General features: G+C 33.2%; 2 protein-coding genes across 3 annotated transcripts; one reads left to right on the top strand and one right to left on the bottom strand.

Annotated features, from left to right (window-relative positions):
• Positions 1 to 198: 198 nt before the first annotated feature.
• Positions 199 to 2846, bottom strand: LOC7478145 (uncharacterized). The gene is made up of 4 exons (XM_024593061.2): positions 2561 to 2846; positions 2308 to 2470; positions 1185 to 1353; positions 199 to 567 (listed from the first exon to the last, which is right to left on the bottom strand). The coding sequence occupies exons 1-4, from the start codon at positions 2774 to 2776 to the stop codon at positions 348 to 350; spliced, it is 768 nt and encodes a 255-aa protein (XP_024448829.2). The 5' UTR covers positions 2777 to 2846; the 3' UTR covers positions 199 to 347.
• A 3103-nt stretch (positions 2847 to 5949) lies between these two features.
• On the top strand, positions 5950 to 22295 carry LOC18096631 (uncharacterized). Of its 2 annotated transcripts, XM_024593062.2 has the most exons (13): positions 5954 to 6307; positions 6389 to 6462; positions 6556 to 6639; positions 6716 to 6796; positions 7118 to 7198; positions 8876 to 8968; positions 11993 to 12172; positions 17548 to 17615; positions 17926 to 17977; positions 18442 to 18495; positions 18583 to 18675; positions 19100 to 19166; positions 21956 to 22295. In XM_024593062.2, the coding sequence occupies exons 1-13, from the start codon at positions 6166 to 6168 to the stop codon at positions 22045 to 22047; spliced, it is 1161 nt and encodes a 386-aa protein (XP_024448830.2). In that variant the 5' UTR covers positions 5954 to 6165; the 3' UTR covers positions 22048 to 22295. The 2 variants fall into 2 exon arrangements, with proteins under 2 accessions (XP_052307291.1, XP_024448830.2); XM_052451331.1 differs by lacking the exon at positions 11993 to 12172 and having other exon boundaries at positions 5950 to 6307.
• Positions 22296 to 22432: the final 137 nt, after the last annotated feature.

Raw genomic sequence — 22432 nt, 5'->3', positions numbered from 1 at the left:
CTTCAAGGTGGGTTTGGCTGAGATCAGAGTGTAGTAGTTTATGGACTTCGGATGGGATAATCCTAACATTTTACAGAAATCTTCCCGCCTACATTTGAGGTAAAATAGAGCAGACGAAGCAGCTCGATGGAGGTATGTTTGCATGGCAAATGTTTTGGAAGAAATTGACCAACACTGCAACAACTTCAAGTCATCAAATAATGGAAAGGCCCTGATATATAATTTAATCAGCTACTTCACCGCTAGATGTCGAATAAACTACAACGATTACACAGTTTTCCTCAGTGATCCTTGATCCTAACACAACTGTCACCGTAGGCTTCCAAGGAGCCATTCTCTAAACAAGGCTAATCAAACTGCTGCCTGAGATGCATCTCTGTCTCACTTTTCCAAGTAGCATGAGATGACTGGCCCTTCATTCTCTTACTCTTTTCCTTATCTTTGATAGCAGAACCTTTCTTCTTGGATTCTTTGCTTGTGTCATTAGGTGGCCGATCGCCGCAAACAGGACAGACCATTCCACTTGCACTGGAGAATGTCTTGGGTATTCCACATTGCAGGCACATCCTAGAACCAGGTTAAAGAACGTTAGAACAGAAGAAACTTAATCGCAATCGAAGATACTTTAAAACAATCATCACAAGGCTATAAGAGAACAAGAAGAATCGAAGGCTTCTGGATTTTGTTTATTCTTCAGTCAGTACTAGTCAAAGTTCAAAATCCCTTAATTTTCCCCTGGCCATACAATGGCCCAGGAACCACTAGTCCTACTGTCTACAGCCAGAACTCCAAAACTCCACCTTAGAAGGGCAAATATCGAATGAGGTTTGGCAAACACATGCTGGAGATTATGCCAAGAGAAATGTAAAGGGTTTCAACCAGACAAAGAAAAGGAATTGGTTGACTACCTTATCAGGGAAAACACAAAAGGGAGGAAAAGAAGAGTTTGTGACTGGAGGTCGGGGTATGTTTTAAGTTGTAGCACAAACACCAAATAATAATTAACCAAAGCAAACTAGTTTCTTTCAAGATAACAGTTGACCGCAACCAACAGGAATCCCCATTTATCACACATATCTAAATCATCAATATATACCCTCAGCTCGAGGTGATGCAACGGAGAGAACAAACTATAAAATCATGTCATAGCTTAAATACATGTTGCAAAAGATGTGAAGATATACCTCAGTAGCTCTGCAGCATCTTCTGCAGCAGGATTGGTAGCAGTTGAGATACGCTTTCCTCCCTCCTCAATAGTGCTTGGAACTGATGGTGAAAGTTCACCGGCCCCAACATCACTCCTCACTCGCTCACTAATTGCAACAAGTACAGGTTTGGCCTCCACCACAGCTCCTACATTGTGCACAACACACATGAGAAAATTTTTGTCCTCCATATGGAACAACATCGACTCTGATCAAATAAATGGTTAGCCAAAATAAACACTCATCAAACTATTGGTGACAGATAAAAGTGTGAAATCAGATACATTATTGATCAAGCAGATGCATGTAATGGCCTCACTGTGGTGAAAATGGAAGGAAAATTTAATCATGACTGAGGCATAATGGAGTAACAGAGAGCTCACTCTTAAACTTCTATAAACTTCTGGCATAATTTCGCTGTAATATGATTTCAGTAATATCATATATGTGATTCTTTTATGGTGAGATTTGGTAATTGAGATGGTTATTGTGCTTTGACCCTCTTGACAGTTTACCTGCATAATTACATGGACGGCATAGATGGTTTCTAGCAATGAGCGTGTGGTTCCATTAATGTGCAGACTTGATAAAAGCTGAAATAAGAGGCATGGACTTGATTTCCCTTATTGACTCGAGGAAGCAAATCAAGCTTGTCTCTTCGAACACCATACAGCATTAATTTAACAGCTATACTAAAATCAAGTTTCAAGCTTAAACATTTGTCATGGAACTATTTTGAAAACTCCATTGGTAGCACATCCTAACGAGATTCTCTGATAAACTAGCAGGCCTGTAATAAACGAAATCCTTGTCGCTACCAAATTGCAGCTTTTATGTTGACAACAAGTTTTCCAAGTTCAGAAATTACAGACCAGCAACTACGAGATTGGCCCTTCATTCGGGGGCGGCGAAGCACATTTTATAGCAATAAAACCCCATTGTTCTCTAGATCTAGATGGGTAGGGTACCAAAAGGATAATCCTCCTCCATCCCTCTTTTCTTCTCGCTATTGTGGTGAGAACATTTAGCTTACTAAGTGTGATACAAAGACAATAATACATGAAAACGACAACCATTTGAAATGGGAAAATTAGTAACTTACCAGAAGGTAAGTCTTTCTTCTTGTCCTTGCGTTGATTATAATTATTATTATTACTGCTCCTCTTCCATGTCTTTCGGTGCTTCCCTTGCTGTTGCTGAATATGGTCAGCTCCAACCCCGTACTCTTCCACAGAATTACTAAGAAACTGGGGCGGCCCTGAAACCTCCAGAAAAAAGAAAACAAAAGAAACAAAACCCTAAATCTCACTTTCTTGAATTTATCTAGAAAAGAAATTTTAAAAAATATAAACTACTTGGGAGAAAGCGTCTATAGCAGAGGGAAGGATGGAAGAAGAGGATGACGATCCATTGGTGGGTGCTTTGTATGAAGCCTTCCAACGGCTGCCTGAATGCCCTTCTTCTTCTTCTTCTTCTTCTGAAAAATCCTGGTAATCTTCTTCCTCTTCAGTTGCTGCTGCCGCTGCTTCTTCTTCCGCAGAAGAATAACCTTGGATCAATGACAAGCTCATCTTTTTCCCCTTTCTCTGACAAATTCTATCGCTTCTTTCTTCCCTTTCCTCTTTCTATGTGTTTCTCATTATTGCCGCTTTGTTTACGGTATTAAAATAACATATTAGCCCTTCTAGTTTATCAAAATAAACAAATTAATACCTATAGTATTAAACATTAATAAGATAATTCCTTAGTCAGTGTCAGTCATGCTTGCTTAATTAATAATATTTTGTTAAAAAATGTTTATCATTCATCTGTTTGTTTGCTGAAAAATAATTTGTTTTTTTAAAGTTATTATTTTAAAAAATAAATTTTTAAAAAATAAATTATTTTTCGATATTTAATAGTATCATAGAAAATAAATTGAAAATATTTTTCAGTGTTTGACTATGTTATGGAAAATGAGCTGGAAAATAAATTGTTAATATTTTTTCAAGTTTATTAAAATAATAAGGAACAAATCTTATAGATAAAAAAGTTGAACGAGAATAAAATTGAAAAAAAATCTAATTTCATAAATTATCTCAAATAAAATAAATAACAATTAAAATAATAGAGATCAAATCTAACGGATAAGAAAGTTGAAAGATGATGAAATTAAAAAAAAATTATAATTTTATAAATTATTTCAAATAAAATAAATAACAATAAAAAATATAATACCAAATTTGATAGATAAAAAATTTCAATTAAAAAAATAATACGAGAAAAGCAAATAACAATCATAAAAATAAGAATTGAAGTTGGTATAAAAATCAAATTAAATCAAATTCTAAGGGATGAAATTAAAAAAAAGATTCAAAACAAAATATATAGCAATCAAAAGTTTAAGGACCAAATTTGATATATTCAGCAAGTAACATGATATTTCTAAATTTTTCACAATTTATGAAGAGTATTTTCCACCCAAAATAAAAGTAACACACTTTTCTGGAAATCAAACAAAATTTTTCTTTAACTAGAAAGTGTTTTCCATTTACTGACTTTTCTTATAACAAATAAACACAAAAAATTTTAAAAAACTAATTTTCAGAAAACTAATTTTTGTAAAATAAACAAGGCCTGAATACTATTAATTTTTTTTTGCTATTTCTTGAGAAAAACAATATTCAAAATATTTTAAGGTATAAATGTGTAAAGAAAATATAAGAATTAAATGTGTAATTTCTAAAAATACGAGTGCTAATTAATATGTTTTAATTAACTCGGAAGGAAATATATATATATTTCTAAAAATGTAATTTCTAAAAACAACTGTAATCACTCTAAAATAAAAGGAAGAAAAATCACTTTCAAATTCACTAATCAATGAGTTTAGTTATCGAAGGTGTAAATTAGTCGATCCAATAATTTAAGTGATTTGAAATTTTGAATTGAAAGAAGGCCGGTCCTCGCTTTTTATAATAATTTTTTTTCAATGGACATTGGATTTCAAGAATACTAGATAATTGTTTTTCAATGTAAAACTATATGGCAAGGTGATGTAAATATGAATCAACTCAAGATAATTTAATTAATACATAATTTAGAATATAAAATCGATAACTTTGTATAAAAAAAATAAATTCACAAAGCTCAAAATCTAATAATTTAATATCAAATAATAAAATTAAAAAAAAAAATTTCATTAAAAAAAAATTTATGTTACCCTGATTTAACTTAACTAACTCATTACACGCGAAATGAGATCAAGATTAAAAAAAAAAATTAGAAAAGAGATTGAACTTAAATCAATAAAAAAACATTGGAAAAAAAACTCGAGTCTGTCCAAGTTAATTTTACTAACTCGAATTCGGGATAACCCCACATAAAAAAAAACTAAAAAAGATTTTAGGGCCAATAATTTCATGCTAAATAATGAAAACAAACAAAAAAATATCGAGAAATAAAACAAATTAGCACGAGTTAACTTGACTAACCCATTACCTAATATATAAGATCAAGATAACCCCATAAAAAAATAGGACAAATCACGAAGTTCAAGGCCCAATAACCTAAAATCAATTAATAAAATTAAAAAATAAATTAATTTGTAAAAAATAATCTAAAAAAACTACACTTAAACCAGATTAATACTTGAAAACAACAATCCAGGTTAAGCCGCGATTAACCCATAGAAAGCAAAGAAAAATAATAAAACAACATTCTCAATCATAAGAACATAAAAAACCAAATAAATATATTATAAGAATAAGATCTAATACAAAAACTAAATGAAAAAAAAAACTTCAAGTTCGTTTTGATGAATATATTTTAAAAAAATCTTAATAAAAAAATTGAACAGCATAAAGAAACTCATCAAAACGAGTGGCTACACTTGTCGCCTTTACAAATTGCATGTGGCTCACTTGCCTTCATAGCCATCAATCTTTCCTAATTTCATTAAATTTAAATTTAGTTAAGATTTTTGTAATAATATTGGTAATGTATTATGTAAAATATTAATGTCCCTTCAGTATTTATTTTTTCCCCTCCTCTCTTCAATATAATTTCCGCGAACCATTTCACTGTTTATTTTAAATGTCATAAAGCTATTTGAAAGTATAGTTAGGGTTATTTTTCAAAATACTTTTCATGCTAAAATATATCAAAATAATATTTTTTTTATTTTTTTAAAATAATATTTAAGATCAGCACATCAAAACGATTCAAAATAAAAAAAAATAATTTTTAGTAAAAATATTTTTTGAATTTTTTAAAAATACAGTTTATATCACGTTCCCAAACAGTACCTTAATAATGATAAGCTTAAGAGATATTTAGAATTTTTATGTCCTTCAGTATTTTAATTTTTTTTTCTCCTCTCTTCAATATAATTTCCACAAACCATTTCATTGTTTATTTGAAATGTCATTTAGGCAATATTTAGCACTGTAGTTAAAAAATATTTTTTAAAAAATTTAAATTTTTTAATTTTAAATTAATATATTTTTGATATTTTTAGATATTTTGATGAGTTAATGTTAAAAATAATTTTAAAAAAATAAAAAAAATATTATTTTAATATAATTTAAAATAAAAAATATTTTTAAAAATAATCAATATCACAAATATAAAGACAGTCTTAATAATTATAAGCTTAAAAGTTATTTTTACACGGCATCGTAAACTGTGCTAAATGTTTTTTTATAAGTGCTATTTTTTTTTGAAAAAATCCTAAAAAACACAAGACCAAGCAACAGTTGAGTTGAAGTGTTGAACTGTTGAAGTAAAACTCATTGACTAATTTCCTAGACATATAATATGTCTTCTTTCTTTTTTCCTCGAGTAAAGAGACAGACGATGTATAATATGTTCGTCCGTTCACCGGCCGGCGGCGTGCCCCTCTTCTTCTTGTAAAATCAGCCGCAGACGGAAGAAACAGACACCACTAGAGTTAGAGAACGATTCAGAATTTGGGAAGAAAATGGACAGGATATATCAGAAAGTGCGGAATTTAGACGCGTATCCAAAAATAAACGAGGATTTCTACAGCCGTACTCTCTCCGGAGGCCTTATCACTCTCATCTCTTCCGTTCTCATTCTTTTCCTCTTCTTCTCTGAACTCAGTACGTAGCCTATCCACTTCCTTTCAAATATTTTGGTCTTAATGGTTTTGATGATCCCTTTATTTGTTTTTATTTTGAAAGGTTTGTATCTTCATAAGGTTACGGAGACAAAGCTTTTAGTGGATACTTCAAGAGGGCAAAGCCTACGCATCAATGTCCAATTTTTTTTTTTTATGTATTTGATTCCTTTTTTATTTATTTTGAAAAAAAGGTTTTTCGTTATGATGAATATATATATTTATATGCAGTTTGATGTCACTTTTCCTGCCATTCGATGTTCGTTGCTCAGTGTGGATGCCATAGATATCAGTGGAGAGCAGCATCTTGATATTGTATGTACCCCAAATAAATAAAGTAAAATGAAATTTGGTTATTTTCCTATTAATTTGGTCCTGATTGCAATTGCAGAGGCATGATATATCTAAGAAAAGGATCAATGCTCATGGCGATGTAATTGAAGTCCGTCAGGAAGGGATTGGTGCTCCGAAGGTCAGTAACCAAAAGAATATAACACAATTTATGCTAAAATAAATTAAGGGATTTCTGTGAATTGCTTGATTTTGACTTGCAATTACATGATAATACATTCTATCAAAGTCATAAAGTTGATTTACATATACAGGGATGAATTTTGATTTAGGACTTGTGTCATTCCACATTTCCCTTTTCCTTTCAAATGCGTTGTATTATTTTTTCAGGTTTTCAATTTTTTCATCCATTGCTCTGTTTTCTTGTAACGTATGCCTTCCTTTTTTTTTCCCCTCTTTGCCTTTACGTTGGCTGTCTGCCTCTGGCCTTCTTTTCATGCAGATTGACAGGCCTTTACAGAGCCATGGTGGCAGGCTTGGACATAATGAGGAATATTGTGGTTCGTGTTTTGGAGGCGAAATGGTATATTGATGTCTGGTACTCCTTATTTTGTCATTTCATATGGAAACTCTTAAAATTATAGCCTAGGTATTTGTACAAATGTGCGAATATGAAACAAAAGAGTTTCTAGGTTTTTTTTTTTTTTGACTATATAGGAAATCAGTTATCTAGACTGAAAGAGATCATAATTATATGTTTTTTTTTTTTTTTTTTTGAAAAAGTTACAGGTGTTGTTAGGAGTATTTGTACAAATGTGCGAATATGAAACAAAAGAGTTTCTAGGTTTTTTTTTTTTTGACTATATAGGAAATCAGTTATCTAGACTGAAAGAGATCATAATTATATGTTTTTTTTTTTTTTTTTTTTGAAAAAGTTACAGGTGTTGTTAGGAAAGTAATGAATAAGATAAAGTATAATGATGAGGAAACTGAAAAAGGCTAAGGTTTTCTTTGTTATGAACATTGCATTTCTGACCTAAACTAGAGCCAGAGGATCTGCTGTCATCAATTTTTCTGGTCCATAGGAGTTTCATAGCAGGGTGTTTTTCAAACATCGCAATCTTGACCACCAAAATCATCAATCCAATCTCTATAATGTAACGTTGAGCGTGTACTTCTCAGAAGGATCAAATTCTGTTAGCCATTGTCATCCTTTGCTAGTGATTGTAATTGTGAAATGAAAGACAGGGAAATCAAGTAGAAGAAATGATAAAGGAGGAGGAGCTGACCACTGTAGCTTGGGTGGTATGCTTAGCAAAAGGTGTGGCTGATGGAATAAAAGGGAGTAGAAGAAGGGTTTAGGCAGGGCTAGCTTGACTGCTAGCTCTGCTTGGGTTTGCCCTGTTAATCATTGGGTCAGGTTGGGTTTGCATTTTAATTTGTTGGTTAGCTGAGTTAGGCTTCTTTTGGTTTATCATTTGGAATTGGGCCATACTTTACGTGTCTCATTAGTTTTTTTGGTCTAGCTGAGCTATGTGCTAATGTTGGTTTTGGTACATTGTTTAGAGAAGAAGAACAAAGAAAATATGGACCAATAATTTTATTTTTCTCGTTCACATATGCTAATTGTTAGTGTTTTTTGCCCCATTATAGAAATTATATGAGATAAAGCTTCTCATAATAATTAAAAAAAAGGGGGCATTCATGTTTCTGTATGGATTTAAATGACTCATGGCATCTTAATGTTACAGGAAGAATCTGAACAAAAGCTTCCTACAACCTTGGCTGTAGCAAATCATATCTCCCAACATGAGGCGATCTCATAGAGAACTATGTGTTGGGTAGCATGTAGCATTTATTTTTTCACAAATAGTTAGGGAATCAAAATCCTTGCTGTATATAAAAAATGATAAGTTTCCATTTTTAACAGCCATTAACAAGGAGCAAAGGTACATAGTGGCAAGATAGGAGATTTTTACTGACCCAAAATTTATGAAGTAATTAATGGTATGTACATGTGGTGGCCTGAGAGGTTGCCACATATTGTGGGCAATAGGAATTCCTACAGCCAAGGGTTGCAGGTTGCTTTTGTTCTTAAAAGTTTATTATGCAACCAAAGCAAGTGCTTCAAAGCATGCTGCAACATGAAGCTGCAACTAAATGAGCCTGCCCTTCCCAATCCCATGGACCAATCTACATTTCGAAGATTGGCTCTTATTTCTGTTTTTCTGTAGATTATTAATCAATCTCTCTCCTGCAGTCACATGATGATTGTTGCAACACATGCGAAGAAGTTCGTGAAGCATATAGGAGAAAAGGGTGGGCGATGACAAATATGGATTTGATTGACCAAGTAAGTTCTCTTGTATTTTACCTCAGACAATCTTCACACGGATTATATGCTATTTCTTAGCAAGGCACAAAAAGAAGCTTTATATTGTGGTTGCTGATGTGTCCCTTTGAACATCTCATGGAGGTATTCTACTTACCTTGATGATGGGACTTCTCCCTTGTTTTTTATTCCTTGTGTGATTCTAGAATTTTGCTCATCTACCATTATAAAGTGCATCATCACTTGCATAAAGAGTCGTAGATTCACCAGGAATTTGATCCTGACATAATGAAGTAGATTTGTTTGTACAATAACAGCATGAATTACTTGAACTAATTTCTTCCAAATTTGTTAAGGGGTACTGATGTGAGACATGGAGGAAATGAAATAAGAGAGAAGTGGATCAGAAGGAATCATGAATATTATTGTAGATGGAAGAAAAGTTTCACTATGCTCAATGCTCTTTATTCTTTCATCAAGAGCAACTGTTCTAAAACAAATAATGGGAACCCATGTACACACCAAGAATATAGAATGAATAGGAATAGGAATTCCTATGTAGGAAAATCAAGTTCAATAATTGCCAGATAGGAAAGATGAACTCCTAATTGAGATTACTTTTTATAGGAAACTGTGTGTATCCACATTTGGCATGAATTGTATGATGAGCCATCTCTATTCCTTGGTATTTTGTTGTCGGTCTGGTGACTTCTAAACTAACTCTAGTTAGCACCTTTGAATGATGGGCTCTTTGTGCTACAAATGTAGTAAAGGCAACTCAAACATACAACTAAGCTGTAGTTTTCATTAGTTTAATTTTGAAGTTGGCTTTACTTCTCTTTTGATGCTGGCCTGGCTTAATGTCATGGCCTGAACAGCGGTAGTTTGTCACAACACAGACTTCATAAGTAAAGTTAATTGGTGCAGAAGCATTAATATGGGTATTAATTTACCTGTTGGGAGAGCAAAATTCCCAATTAATATATTCTAGTTTAAAACTTTAAATAAGCCAAGCATTTAAAACTATTGATTTAACCTTTAAATGACCAGAATGACCTTCATTTGTAGTGATTTACAAGTATAATTGCATGGCCACTCATGGAAAACATAAAGCAAAGTTACCTTTTGTACCAAAAAGAAAATCGTTACTTTTGAATTTTATGAGAGAGACTCAGCGTTAAAAAATGGTTTTAGTTGAGAAAAAATTTAAAAATTACATTTCAAACCTGTTTTTACTGGTTTTATCATCATTATACACTTACATTCTACTAATGGAATAAAAAAATAATAAATTATTTTAAATGATGATTAATATTTATCAAAGCATAGTTTCTATTAAAAAAAATGTAAGATATTCATTAGTGCTGAACAACTCCAACACTAATATTTTGAAATCAAGATGAAATGAGGGTTAGATCATTTCATTTTCTATAACAATGTGAGATGTTCTTAACCAATATGGAACAATAATATAAAGAAGAAGGTTCCTAGAAATGTAATAACATGATACAAGTGGTTTCTTAAGAATTTATTTATTTTTATTTCTGATATCGGGGTTAATTAATCTAGGGTTGTGATTGTCATGCGAATTCTTAAAGTCTTTCCTTTAGTGGCTAAGTAGTTTTACTTGGAGACTAAGACTAGGAATCCTTTCTACTAGGATCTAGGGTTTTAACCAGTATAAACAGGCTGCTAGGTTATTCTAAAAGTGGTTCTTAGTTATTTTTATCCATCTATTCAGGTTTTAGAGGTTTCTTATGAACCTTAAATCCTAATTATCTTGTTCCAACTTCAATTTATCCTAATTTTAACCATTATTCTGCTGTAATTTCTGTTCCCTATGTTTCCCTCTTCCCACAGTGTGTCATTACAGAGGAATTTCCTATCACGTTTTTTGAAGATTGACAGTATCAGTTTATAATTTATTTGTCAAAATAATTATATCTATCATACATATTATGCCACCCTATTACTGCCCTTCAAATTATCATATAAGTTGTTTGTTTTATTTTATTACGAAGTTGAAATTATTTATATGTGAAAAAATTAGATACGAAAACCTTTTGAGATTATCAGATATTTGGCGCGTGAGCTTTTCAATTTTTTCTATTTGAGTGCCCATTATTTTTACCTTTTGAATTTGTGAACTCTCAAATTTTTTCAAATCAATGCTCCAGTTAGTTTCCATCAAATATATGATGTGGTTAAATTGACATGTGGCATGCTGACATTTACATCAATATTGCATGGACAATTCTCTTTATTCTCTTTATCTCTAATTGAGGGTTTGTACTTTCAGAAAATTATCAATCGAGTGCATTTGTTAGAATTAATTAGTCAATTGTTTATGTGTCCTGTCAACTGTTCAATTGACATCATTATGTGGATCATAATCAACTAGGTGAGTGACTCATAGTATTTGAATAATATATATGAATGGGTGAAGGTATTCCAATTGATGTGCACAAATATTTGAGATTCACTCTCTTTTTATTAATATCATAATATTATTCCCCAAATGTGTTTCATGTCATGGAGCTCTCCCTAATAAGTGGCTTGTGTTGTTTGGTTAGTATTTTTTTGAATTCAGTGGAGATGTTCTAATTGATTTGAATATATAATACATGCTCACAATTCATTCTGTCCATATTGTAGTGTTTTTATGCTGTTGTAGAAATAACTATAAGTCCAAAACAATTAAATTCCTAGGGAAAAATCTCAAGCTAGAGAGGTAGCAGTGCTTGTGGTGTAGAACCACCCATAAGATTACAAAACTGAGAACCAATTATCTAGAAGAAAACTCAATTTTTAATTCTGATATCAATATTCAACGTTAAAATTCAATGCTTCCGAGGTTGCATATTCATTTGTAAATGGATGCATCTATTTATTAGTTATAAGCTATAGCCATATCCATCTGAGTGTGAAATTAAATTCACATGCACATTCTATTCACAGTTGCTAGTTTTTTACTTCTGTTTGTACCGATTGTTTTTTGTATTGAGTTTTGTATTCTGATGTTTCATCAGTACAATTTTCTTTCAGTGCAAACGTGAAGGCTTTATCCAAATGATAAAAGACGAAGAAGGTGAAGGATGTAATATTAATGGATCCTTGGAAGTTAACAGAGTTGCTGGGAGTTTTCATTTTGCTCCTTGGAAAAGCTTCCATCTATCAAATTTTCTGATACAGGATTTGCTGGATTTGCAAAAGGATAGTTATAATGTAAGACATGTCTTGGTACCAACGTATAGCAAAGATAAAATTAGGGTTCTCAAGCCTTAAAATTACATACGAAACTGTAGAAAAACTTGAGAAAATTATCTGGTATTTTTATTGAAATTTGAATAATAGTTTTGATCCCCATAAAATAAACCAGACATCGCTATTTATATTAATATTAAATTCCATTATAGATAAGTATTTCTAATTAAAACTTGCCTAATTAATAAAATCCATTTAGCATTAGAATTCCTAAATAGTAAAATGCTAATTAAATTAAAAGTTCTAAACTAAGTAGGAAATAAATAATTAAAATCCAAAATTAACTAGAAAATAATAAAAACAGGAAAATAGTAACTTCATGCTTTAATCTTTATAAACTCCTGGGATTTTGTTCTACGTCAGTTTCCCCCACTTTAGAAAAACTCATTCTCAACTTAAGTTCAATATCTAGAAAGTACTCATAAAGATCAACAACAATGAAGGTTTTTTGATATGCCCATGCTATCCAGAAGATCAATAACATAAGCATTATCATTAATCTTCTTTAGCACCTTGTATAGACCATACTTCTTCATCTTTAGTTTATTATAGGTGCCTATTGGAAATCTCTCCTTGTGTAAGAAAACCATGACCATGTCTCCTTCTTGAAACAATTTAACTCGTCTATGCTTGTTTGATGCGTGCTTATTTTTGTCAGCTGCTTCTTATAGTTTTCTCTTGACCTTTTGATGCACAACTTGCACCTCTTCAGCCAAATTCCCTGCTGACTTGCTAAATCTAGCAGCTTTAGGCAATGAATGTAGATTGAGTGCATGATTTGGAGGCTTCATGTACACGATCTCAAATGGTGTCTTGCTAGTAGCATTATGCTTGGAGTTGTTGTAGGCAAATTATGCCTAAGCCAATGCAATACTCCACCGTTTAGGCTTGTCTCCACAAATGCTACGAATCAAATTGCCTAAAGTTCTATTTAGAGACTATTTGACCATCAGTTTGTGGATGAACAGTATTACTAAACTTCAAAGAGGAATTAAACATCTTCGATAAAGTTAGCCAAAAGTGACTAAGGAGCCTGATATCTCTATCATATGTAATGGATTTTGGAACACCATGCAACCTCATTATCTTCCTGAAAAATAGCCTAGCCATACTAATCGCATTCGTAGTTTTCTTACAAGTAATAAAGTGTGTCATCTTTGAATATCTATCCACAACAACAAAAACATAATTCATTCCTCGCCAAGTTTGTGAAAGGCCTAACCCAAAATCCATGGAAATATCTTCTTCGATATGTTTATGTATAGGTAGAGACATGTATAAACCAATGTTTTGTGATTGCCCCTTAGCTGCTTGACAAGTAAAACAACGTCGGACAAATTTGTTTGCATCATGCTTGAGCTAAGGCCAATAATACTTATTCTCCAAAGCTGACACTATTTTATCTCTTCCTCCATGATACTTTATTCCGCCACCATGCCAGTTTCAAATCAATTTCTCGCACAGGAATGTGCGAGAGATACACAATCGATTACCTTTCATTAAGTAATCATCATGTATACCGAAATCTTCATCAGCTCGACCATTAGAACACTTCTCCCATATCTTCTAAAATTAACATCTTCAGTGTATAGCTCTTTCAGACATTCAAAACCCAAAATCTCGCTATGAAAAGTGATTAGTAGGGCAACTCGCCTACTTAAGGCGTTGGCCACTTTGTTCTTAACTCCGAATTTGTGCTTAAGACTGAAACTAAACTTTTGAAGGAATGTAATCCATCTGGCCATCATATCTGCACTGATTTTCTTTTGACTATTCAGAGACTTCAAAGCTTCATGATCTTAATATAAGATAAAATCTCTATTAATCAAATAATGCTCCTACATTTTCAAAGCCCTTACCACAACATAGAGTTCTTTATCATAGATAGTTAGTTCATTTCAAGTGAGCTTCATTCAACTTCTCACTAAAAAAGGCTATAGGACGTTTCTCCCAGGGAAAAAATCCTTCAATACCCACACCGCAAGCATCACATTCAACTTCAAACAACTTGTCAAAATTGGGTAAAGCACGCACTGGAGCATTGCATAACTTTTCTTTTATTAAGGCAAAACTCTATTCTTCTTCCTCACCCCACTTAAACTTTTCCTTCAAACATTCGGTGATTAGTGCTTCTCATATAAAAAATAGCCAAGCTATGAAAATTCTGCACATCACTAAATGTCTTGGGTGCGGGCTAATCATGAATTGCCCTCACTTTCTCCTTGTCAACTTCAACTCTAGCAGCTCCTACTACAAAACCCAAGGATAACAACTTGCTGGTCATGAAGATACACTTCTTCAGATTTAAATACAACTTGTTTTTTAGCAACACCTTGAGAACACTCCTTAAGTGCTCAATATGATCTGTTTCATTATGACTGAATACAAGGATATCATTAAAATAAACCACAACGAATTTATTTATGAAAGGTTGCAAAACCTGATTCATCAATTTCATGAATGTGCTCGGTGTATTCATTAACCCAAATGACATGACTAACTACTCATACAACTCATCTTTTGTCTTGAAAGTCGTTTTCCACTTATCCCCTGGTTGTATCTGAATATGATGGTACTCATTTCTCAAGTCAATTTTTGAAAAGATTGTTGCACCAAACAACTAATCTAGCATGTCATCTAATCATGGAATTGGAAACCTATATCCCACAATGATTTCATTGACGACGCGACTATCAATACACATGCGCCAACTACCATCCTTCTTTGGTATTTGTAAAGCAGGAACAAAACATGGGCTTAAGCTCTCTTGAATCATCATTTTCTTAAGCAATTGTTCTATTTTCTCCCTCAAGATCTCCCTCTTTTTTGGTCTCATTTTGTAATGAGTTAAATTCGAAAGACTATCCCTTATTATCAAGTCAAATTGGTGTAGAATATAATGAATAGGAGGTAACTCATCCGGTAGTTCATCTAGAATAACTTTCTGAAACTCCTGCAATAGAGGCTTAATAGCTTCAAGAATCTTAACTGCCTTGTCAGCTTCTTCGGACAACAATAAGGACTTAACAATTAAAACATGTATTTTCTTCGTCTTCTTTAAATCTGTTTCAATTTTTAACAAAGATCGGGTAATAGTAAGGAATGCATTTTCTCCAGCCTTTTGGGTTTTTGGTTGGGAATTCCTCTTCAAAGGCATCAAAGTATGTCAACTATATCATGATAAACTTTATCCTTATACTTGCTTATGGAAAAAAAAAAAACGTTACATCTTTTCATTACTGTTATTTTTGTTACCTTTTTAATCCAACATATATTGTAAGGTTCATAATGTTTCTCAATATTCAAACCTGATTTAACAGTGGTTGCCTTACCATTAATATTCTCACAGCTACCTCTATTGATAATAAGGTCAAAAAGCTATTGGTTATGCACCCGGCATGAAAAAGCTTGTGTTGTTGTGTCTCATCATCAGCTTTTGGTGTGAGAAGTAATTGTCTCACAACATAGACCTGACCATCATCATCATCATCTTCATATTCACCCTCACCATTAGGTTCATAACATTCCTCCGAACACAATTTTGTACCTTCTCTACATTCTTCATCCTCATGTTCAACAACATTCACAGGTTTGGATCCTTGCCTTTCCTGATTGCATCTATAACACTTTGTTGGAGGCAAATTGATACGAGGATTATCTCTTTTCTGGTTATCTCTATTAGGAATTGCTCGGGTCTATTTTTATCATAGCTAGAGCCGAAAATAGCTTGCTTGGATTGACTGTTTGTCTGTGGCAGCTTACCTTTCCCCGTAGGTGTAAGTCGAGGCTTTATGGTAAGAACCCTCCCTGGATAATCAAATCTCGTATTGGTTCTATTCTACATTAACATTTCTGCTCTTAAAGCCATATTTGGTCCCTTGATAACATTTACTAGCATCTGAAGCCCAATTCTCTCTAATGGCAAGTTTCAGTCACTTTACATGCCTAGCAACTTGTTGCTCATCAGTTTCATGCAGATTATTTCATTCAGTTAGGTGTAAAAATTACGCTGGATATTCATGCATGGTTCGAGAATCTTAGGAACACCTTTGATACTTATGGAATAGAAGTTGATCATAATCAAGGGGGGAAAATCTGCCTCTTAACAACTGCTTCATCCGTTCCCAAGTCTCAATAGGTATTCTACCTTCACACCTCCTGGTTTTCAATAGCCAACCCCACTAGACTAAGGCCCCATGCTTCAATATAAACCCTATAATTTTTACCATCCTTGAATCTGAAATTCCTGTATGCTTGTAAAATAGATCACATTCAGCTAACCAATTAAGGAACTCCTCTACTCCTATATCATCACCAAAAGAAGAAATCTCAACCTTCATACAGTAATCTTGATTATACCTATTATTTCCAGCAATATCACCTCGATCTTCTTCATTAGATGAGCACTCATTGTCATGCTGACAACGAGAATTTGCACGAACCGGTTCAGGGACAGGCTGGCCGCGAGCATCATCCCCGTCATGTCTTTCTTCTTCCTTGGTTCATATTTGCGCGTAACCCCAGTGCCTTAAGCCTGGTTGTAAGGTCATCAACTTTGTTATTGATGTCACCAATCCCAGTTTGCATTCACCTCTTTAAAACCACTATTGCTACTGAATAGCGATTTAGTTGATCCCAAATAGCTTGCATCCCCTAATCATTGTCATTGAGATGGTTGCCACCAAATGCTCCACAATTCTCTTCACAATTTGCCATTAAATCGAATGTTGACATGTTCTGATACCGCCTGATGCAGCGTATAGCGAAGATAAAACTAGGGTTCTAAAACCTTAAAGTTACAGGCCAAACTATGGAGAATTCTAGAGAAAATTATCTGGTATTTTTATTGACATTTGAATAGTAGTCTTGATCCTCGTAAAATAAATTAGACATTCCTGTTTATATTAGTACTAAAATCCTTTATAGAAAATGATTCCTAATTAAAATTTACCTAATTGATAGAATCCATCTAGCATTAGGATTTCTAAATAGTAAAATACTAATTAAATTAAAAGTTCTAAACTAAGTAGAAAACAAATAATTAAAATCCAAAATTAACTAGGAAAATAATTAAAATAGGAAAATAGTAATTTTATGCTTTAATATGGTCTATAAACTCATGGGGTAATTATTCTATATCACTAAAATACTTTAGTTATGATTTACTTTTTTTTTCTTGTGGAATTTTGTAAAATAACCTCTCCTACACTTTTTTTCCTTGTATGAAATTTCAATTAGGTAATGTCACTGTCATGTAACTTTTCTCCTTTAATTTTTTATTTAGATGAAATCTCATTATGTTAAATTCATTTTAAACATTTTGGACCATGATACAGATAAGTCATAGGATCAATAGACTGGCTTTCGGTGACTACTTTCCAGGCGTGGTAAACCCCCTTGCTGGGTAATTTTCTCTTTCTTTTCTTGCACAGCTACACACACCTATAAAAGTTATTGCTCTTCCGGGCATATTTGTTTTATTAATTGAAATGTTGTGTGTGTGTTTGAGTGACTGATAGCCTCACTTGTGTTGAAAATAGATACTTGTGATTTATCAATTGTCATGTTTAGATACTTGTGATTTATTTTTTGTCAAGTCAAGTTTCCTTTCTATTTTGGATGTTTCCTGTTTGTTAATTTCATCTTCCCACCCCTTCCCTCCCATTTTTTTTTGCCTTTTTGTCTTAATAGTTTTAATCTATTGCCTTGTTCAGGATACAATTGATGCATGACACACCAAATGGCGTGCAGCAGTTTTTCATTAAGGTTGGTATTGTTAATGCCAAGGCATTATTCCGACTCTACATGTTTACACTGAGTCCTGTCCAATGTTAAAAGAATCAATGTTTTTGATTGAGAATTCCATCCAAAGTTGTGCATTCCTCTAGTTTTATTGCTTAAATCCAAGAATGTAAAAAATATTGCACGAGAATTTTTCAGTTGTCTTCCGCCTTTTCTGGTTAATTCTGTTTTTTGGAACCTTGTACCCATTAATTGTGAGGATTTCTAGACATTTGCTGTCTTTTTTGTTCATAGGCTATTAGCATATGAGAGCAATGCATTCTGACTGTTTATGGAAGAATACTGGATATATGTATAATATATATGCAACAGTTTTGAAGTTTGGATAACGTGAACAACCAGTTGTGCCTTTAACAATGTCATGTTAGCATCATTATCTTACGTGTAGCTGGCAATGTTTCAATAGAATTACAGTTTTAACTTTGCAGGTGGTCCCTACAATATACACTGATATTCGAGGCCGCACTGTGCATTCGAATCAGGTATTGCTAAAAATCTAAAGATCATGAATATGTTCCTTTTGGCTTATTCCTGTCATCATGTGCTGAAGTAGCATGGCTGTTTTGCAGTACTCTGCTACAGAGCATTTCAAGAAATCAGAATTGACACCCCTTGATTCTCTTCCTGGAGTTTACTTCTTCTATGACTTTTCTCCAATTAAGGTGTGTTCCTTCATGCATATGTATAATCTTGTTCAGCATCTATCTGGAGTCTTTCATTATTATGTTGGTGCAGCAATTGTTACTATTGAAAAGCTTCCATGTTGTTGACTGTTGTTATTTAAACCAATATCGTTTGTTTTTTTCACTGTTTATATGTTCCATATATTTTAACCATGTACAGAATGAAGTTATCTTGTTGGATTTTAGAAAGTTCTGTAGGAACTTGTCCGGTGAATAAATATAATAGAAGTGCTTGGGGGGAAAATGTGGTAAAAAAAATAAAAAACAGTGATCTACTTGTTTCAAATCTTTTGATCGGCAGTACACAAAATGGTGCTATAAGAGGCAGTACACAAAACCGTGATCGGCAGCCACTTGGTGTTGCTTATCATTTGCTATCTATTGAAATTTTTGCATTTTGCAGGTGATATTCAAAGAGGAGCACATTTCATTTTTACACTTCATGACAAGTATTTGTGCTATAATCGGAGGTAGTTTCTCTGTCCTTTGCTCTCCACAACCCCCTTCCCTTGAAAGTTTACAATTTTTTATCAGAACATGCATGCATGTGCTGTTTAAACCTTATCTTGAAAATGTGCTCTTGTTATTCATCATTATAGTGTTTATTTTGGCAGCTTTGACGTGACTTATTATGGTATTAATTGTTAGCTTTGAATTGTGATAGGGTAGCGCTGTTCTTGACTTGACCTTTCTGGCAACTCTGGAACATATTCAAACTTGTATAGGTCTATTTAAATTAAGGTGAATCTTAGGAATATTCTGCATGGTAAATGCATTAGGCTTGCAATTTGTACCAACAGGCATAAGTAGTTAGGCAACGGTTTTTTCCTTTGAAGGTGGCAACTCCACTAAAAATAAATAACAAGCGCAAAAGATTTACAGCGGTTTAGCAGTTGTCTGCACAAAAACTTCAGTAATCGAAATTAGCGATTGTCTACACAAAAACTCAGCAATCCAAATTATTACAATCACTGATAGATTTGCCCCTGAAAATCTCTCAACCACATCTCACTAGTAAGCCCAAAATCCAATTACACCCTGAGAAAGTTCTCACAACAAAAACTACTCAAATTAAGGAGAAAAACAAAAATTCTACCAAAAAAACCGTCCAAGAAAATCTCTCAAACATGGCTCAAAAGGCCACACCAAAATTACTTTTGAACTCGTGATTCTATGGTCGGTTTATAGAAGGAGCACAAACCTACTTGTACAATACTCAAAAAGAAAATCCTACACTTAGTAAAACAAATGCTATTTTAAACAAAGATTTTTCTCTATAGGAAATCTTTAACCTATTAGGAATTTGATATATAGTTCCAAAAGAGGACTGGAAAATCAGGAGAGTTGAGTAACTTTTGAGCCACTCCCCTTGCTTCTGTTTTTGAATCTAAATTACCTCTTGAAATTTCCGGATTATACCTATGGTCTCCAAGCTCACGTACATTTTTCCCAGATAAAAGGTTATATGATGCTATAATGTTTGTAAGGTAACCATTTGTTGTACCTGATCATCATATAAATGCTTAACCACAAAAAAATATGTTTCATATTAAGCATAAAAACTTACTGATATAAAACAAAGTGAAGTAGGAACCAAGCAACAAAAACCAAAGAGAACCTAATCCCTGGAACCTCAATTTAATTTACCAATCATGCATGTGTAGATCTCGTTGCAGTAGAAGACGACTTCTTCTAAATAGGAAGTAAGACCTTCTTCTAAATAGGAAGTAAGACCCCGTGAGCTGTTGGAAAAGCTACTAAATATGAAATAGAAGTATGAAAGTAAGTAGAGAAAGTGACTTGAATAATTACATAAAATTGGAAAAAAAAAGTTGATCTTATATGTCCTTCAATGTCTTAACTGGTCCTGGTAAGAAGCGGAGAAACTAGCTTTTGAAATTGCTGCTTTTGCTTCCCTAACCTTACTAGGGAATTGATGCCAAAGTCACCCTTTGCACCAGGGGAAACCATAAATGGCTTTACTTTTGCTAAATTGTATTGTACACAGGATGGAACAAATGATTAGTTTGTGCTTCTGCCAGAGAAGATGGTTTCAAGTTGGTGGATCCTGAGATTCCCATGCCGGGTTTCTCTTTAGGGTTTTGGTCCAAAGTGATAGCGCCTAGTTAGTTAAGATTAGGAAAGTCATGTTTAATGCTTAAATTAGGAAACAACATGTTCTATTGTCTTGGTTAAAATAACGGGAAATTGCTATTTCCGAAGCAGAAATTCTCGACTAATTGCACATTTGTGAGCGTAATTTGTCCACTTAAAATAACAGGAAATTGCATAATGTGTTGGCTACATGGATATTTTTTGTCCATTCTGTTATGTTTTTGCTCTGTTTGTCCTCCTTTTTTATCTTATTTCAATCCAATCAATTTCGTTTACCAATGCTTCTAAGCATTCTTATCTCTGCTTTAGCTCAATTTGCAATACGAGCAAACACTGGTAACTTGATTTATAGTGTTTACAGGGTTTCTTTTACAATTGAAACACTCAAAGTGCTTACAAATTAGGAACTGGAGAACTCTTATTACAACAATATTTTGTTATCACAGATTTAGTTTTAGGTTTGGAAATATTTTAGCGAACATGAAATTAGATATGGTTTTGTCCATTGTTAACCCATTCACTTGGCTGCCTTAGCTTCAGGTTCCAGATCCATTACAGCTGTACGTCATGATTTGGATCAACAAGATGCAAAACATAACGTGGAAGCTCACAAGTAATGAAATTGCAAGCATCTCCAAAAGGAAAATTATGCAAATCTATGGAAAATATACTTGCAAAATACTAAATATGAGAAGTGTATTTTTGCATGCATGTCAATCAAAACAACCTCAACAAGCACTCCTAAGCACACTAAAACCTGAAATACCAATTCAACTAAGCCTGTTGTAAAGTAGTTGTACAAGTCAAGGTATCATATCTACACCAGAAATTGTACCGTGAGCCTTACATACATCAGACTTGTAACGCTGGTTTAGCCCGCAATATGGCAGAACTGAAGTTTGACATGGAAAACCAGTAATACCTAGCAGTAAATTATTTCAATAACTTTTAACTTCTGTTTCAGTATTTCTGTGGCGCCTAATTGAGAATTAGTTTACTCTATTTGCCTTCTTGTGTAATATATTATTTAACCTTTTTACAAGAATGATAATATGATATCATTGGATCTTATATTCTTCCTGCATAAGCATCTCTCTTTCTTCTTTTTTATTTGAAATGATTAATATAGTGTTAACCCCTGTAGGTATTTTCACAATTGCGGGAATAATTGATTCCTTCATATATTATGGTCAAAGAGCAATCACGAAGAAAGTGGGAATTGGCAAATTCGGCTGATGTTGTTAGTGGCTATCTGTAACATTTTCAGGTTTTTTCTTTGTTTTAGATTTGTAATATATCTGCCAATCTGGTTATTCACTCAAAAGTTGTCTTCTTGAGTCAAGGGAAGTTCTTTTTTTTTTTTTTGCCTTCACAAACCTGATGTTTTAGGCTGTAAATGTTACACAATATGCATGCTAAGCCCAGAGCTGAAGGCAAAGAGCACACATTCAACTGCAGCTTAATTGATTGATGCTTGTTACACATGTTTTAGATAGCTTGTACGACGTGAACAATGGATAGCTGAGACTTTCTTTTTTGTAGAATATCATAAAGTTCTCTCTCTCTCTCTCTCTCTCTCAAGTGTTGCCGGCTAGTTTCATTCGGATTGCCAGAGGGGAAA

The sequence above is a fragment of the Populus trichocarpa genome, chromosome 3 (genome assembly GCF_000002775.5).
Source record: "Populus trichocarpa isolate Nisqually-1 chromosome 3, P.trichocarpa_v4.1, whole genome shotgun sequence".
Lineage (NCBI taxonomy): Eukaryota > Viridiplantae > Streptophyta > Magnoliopsida > Malpighiales > Salicaceae > Populus > Populus trichocarpa.
Note: the sequence above shows the minus strand (reverse complement) of the source record. Positions and strands in the feature narration are given on the sequence as shown.